At 42.0% G+C, this 3187-nt stretch overlaps 1 protein-coding gene across 2 annotated transcripts in view; it reads left to right on the top strand.

Moving 5' to 3' along the window:
* The first annotated feature begins 350 nt into the window (after positions 1-350).
* The window catches only part of mettl22 (methyltransferase 22, Kin17 lysine), a 24115-nt gene continuing 21278 nt past the window's right edge, over positions 351-3187 (top strand). The window contains exons 1-2 of one of the 2 annotated variants that reach the window (XM_019887490.1): positions 351-438; positions 2261-2424. In XM_019887490.1, coding sequence (XP_019743049.1) covers positions 374-438; positions 2261-2424 — 229 coding nt within the window. In that variant the 5' untranslated portion in view covers positions 351-373. Of the gene's footprint in view, positions 439-1317; positions 1396-2260; positions 2425-3187 lie in introns of those variants that run through there. The other variant, XM_019887489.1, reaches the window with a different exon arrangement.

Here is a 3187-nt window from a genome sequence, read left to right as displayed (position 1 = left end):
TTAGTTTTACATTTTGCAGCGATTTTTTTTCCCCAATGAGCCATTTTTTTATTTCAATGTTGATAATTCTGACAACCTGATGCAGGCGAATCTTTGCGTCGCACTCAAAGATATACCTTGGGTAAGAAAATTCAAAATTTTTAATTACATTCTAAAATATTCACGAAGTGGTTCTCCCAGCCATATTGGTACCACCCTATGTTATACACGGAGAATTTTTTTTGCCGTAGAGACAGAAAATAACGTATAAACAATTGACAGTATTCATATAAGGTGGGCTGAGAAAGTGGCAACGTAAGATGGCTGCTGGTGGCTTCACTCTCATGACGGCCAGTAAACGAAGGAGTGTTTTGTTTAGTCCGGACAAGTTACGATGGTACATCATGCTGTGGCCGGTCAAGAAAAGAAGGTGTGTAGCCTGCCAGTCACCGCAGAGAGGTCGGCAATATTCACGTTTAAAAATTTGTATTATGAATGTTTGTATTTTTTGGTATGACAAAACGTATTCGAGACAACTTTGCCGTCTGCACATTTAATGACGACATCCAGTTTTGTTGCTGAGGTGCGAGATTGTCGGGTCTCGAGACAGGGGGCCGTTCTCATAAGGTGCAAAGTTTGAGATGTTTAGAAAAAATATCAACACTCAAAGCTCAGAATGTTTTTGAAAAAGAAGTGCAACGCTTTAATTTATTTATAAATGCTAAAGAGCCATTTTTTTTACTCACACAAGACATCACAGACCTGTTCTATTTTGGTCCTTCTTAATCTCTTGAATATGGATTTTGAGATGACAATGTGTATAATTAACTTTAAATGGACAGTGTTTAAAAAAAAAACAGAAATGGGTACTTAGCCTTGTTTTAACGGTCCGCTTTCTGTCCGCGACCGGGGTACCCTTCATAAAATAATCGTCCTCCGTCTGCGCCCGTCCTCTTGCTTTGAAAGAGCTCGCGTCCCAGTACCCCCCCCCCCAGCCCCCCGAAAAAAAAGTGTCCGTGCTTGACGCCATGGGAGACAGTCATCGCAGAGGTATACCCGTCACCGGAGCCCGGCTTTCAGGGGAGGGCACATGAAATGCATGGGGCGAGGGGGGCGTTTAATACCCGACAGACAGCATTTACTTTGCTCCATATATTCGCGTAGCACTGCCGATCCCATCTTGAATCGTGCTTTTTGTGACTCCTGCAAGCAATTATTATCATAGACAACATTTACATTCCATTACATTTACATACTGTACATAGCACACAAAGCACGATGTTGAGTGACGCGCAAAAAACGGACAGTGTTTACGGAAGTAAATATGAATCAACCTGCAGGGGGCTCATTTTTTAAAAATCTTACGTTGACAGAGGAGCGATGCAAGAAGTGGTGGAATTATTATGAGAAAATGAGGCAATACTTTTCTTTCTCTTCATTTCATGGAGATGCCCAGAAAGCGACATCACATAAGGAGACATCGAGTAACGATGATGTCGACAAATGATGCCAACTATGACGTCATGTAATTGCCGCGCATAATAAATTGTCAGTTAAAATATTCAACCAGCCATCCATTTTCCCGGTCCGCTGTATCCTCACAAGGGTTGCGGGGCGTGCTTCAGCCTACCCCAGCTGTCTTCGGGCAGTAGGCGGGCTACACCCTGAACTATGGTTGCCAGCCAATCGCAGGGCACACATCGACAAACAACCATTCGCGCTCACACTCACGCCGAGGGACAATTTAGAGTGTTGATCAGCCTGCCATGCATATTTTTGGAATGTGGGAGGAAACCGGAGTACCCAGAGAAAACACATGCAGGCCCGGGGAGAACATGCAAACTTCCACAAAGTGAGGCCGGAGCTGGAATTGAACATCAGCACTGTGAGGTCGACATGCTAACCACTCTACCACTGGGCCGCCCGAATGAATAATGTGTCCATTGTAAACGCTTGGATTGTCCAGTTGTACAGATAAGCGGCATATAAATCTGATGCAGTTTTGAAAAGAATTCTTACTTCACAATGACATTAATTTGCTTTATAACTGGTAATTTTAGGTCATTTTGTTGCCCGTGGAAAATTAACTTTCAAGCAGTGGAATTAGGATTTGCTCTCGGCAGAATCAATCTTTTTCTCCGCGGAATCACAGCACTTTTTCTCTGGAGATACCTAGGCCAATTAACTGTTGAATAATACTTGATTGGAAACGTAAATGTTTAACTGGTAGTGTAACTAGTGTTGTAACTCACTATCTATTTTTACTCTCACAATTCCTCAGACATTTGAAAGCAGATGACTCAGAGGTTCTACTGTTCTCGGACCATGATCGAAAAGCCATGAACCAGATCGTCTTTCAACATGATAGCGTGCTATCAGATGTCCACATGTTCCTACCCAATGCCCGCCACCGAATGACACGCCTTAACAATGTGGGACAGCCAGGTATGTTGAAGGCGAATATATTGACTTTTTGAATGCAATGCAATGAAAATACAGGTAGTCAAATTCAATTCTTGACAGTTGTTCTTGTTGCTTTTTATGTGTGTTTTCCGAAAGCGTCGGCCTGATATTTGACACGTGACATGGTTATTAATATATTTGAGTGACTGAGTGTATTTTTATTTCTACCTCCAACACCTGCTGCATCGTCCTAAATCATCACAAAATTGAGCGAGTCGATCAAGACCATGAAACATATGAGAACAGCAAAATGTCTGTCGATCACACAAAACTAGGATAATCGAAAGAAATTTAATGTTGTTCAGTGGCTTGATCTCAACCCAGTCGAGCAGCGTTTCCCAACTTTTACTGAGCCAAGGCAGTCATTTCACATGAGAAAATTATCATGAAATCACTACAGATATATCAGAGATGAAAGTCCTCCGGATTTTCCCGGAATTCCGGGTTTTTCAAATTTTTATGAAAATTTCTCCAGAGAATTGAGGAAAACTTACATAATCCGGATGTTAGTTGACAACATTGAACGAAGACGCGTTTGAGTTCGTTGTATTGCTTTCACGAGCGGAGCCATATTGAGACACTAACACTAGTAACAGTAAAGAGATTTTTGTTTGTGTAATAACGACAGAAGGCATGATGGCGTTTGACTAATGGTTTAGTAGAACGAATGGCAACTCGCAACAACAGTAGCAAGTGTTATTTTGCCTCTTGGGTTATACCATCTCAACTAGAACGTGGGGGATAG

This window comes from Hippocampus comes, unplaced genomic scaffold, assembly GCF_001891065.2.
Source record: "Hippocampus comes isolate QL1 unplaced genomic scaffold, H_comes_QL1_v1.1 scaffold271, whole genome shotgun sequence".
NCBI classification, from domain to species: Eukaryota; Metazoa; Chordata; class Actinopteri; order Syngnathiformes; family Syngnathidae; genus Hippocampus; species Hippocampus comes.
The sequence above is the reverse complement of the archived record's forward strand: the minus strand, read 5'-3'. Positions and strand labels throughout refer to the sequence as shown.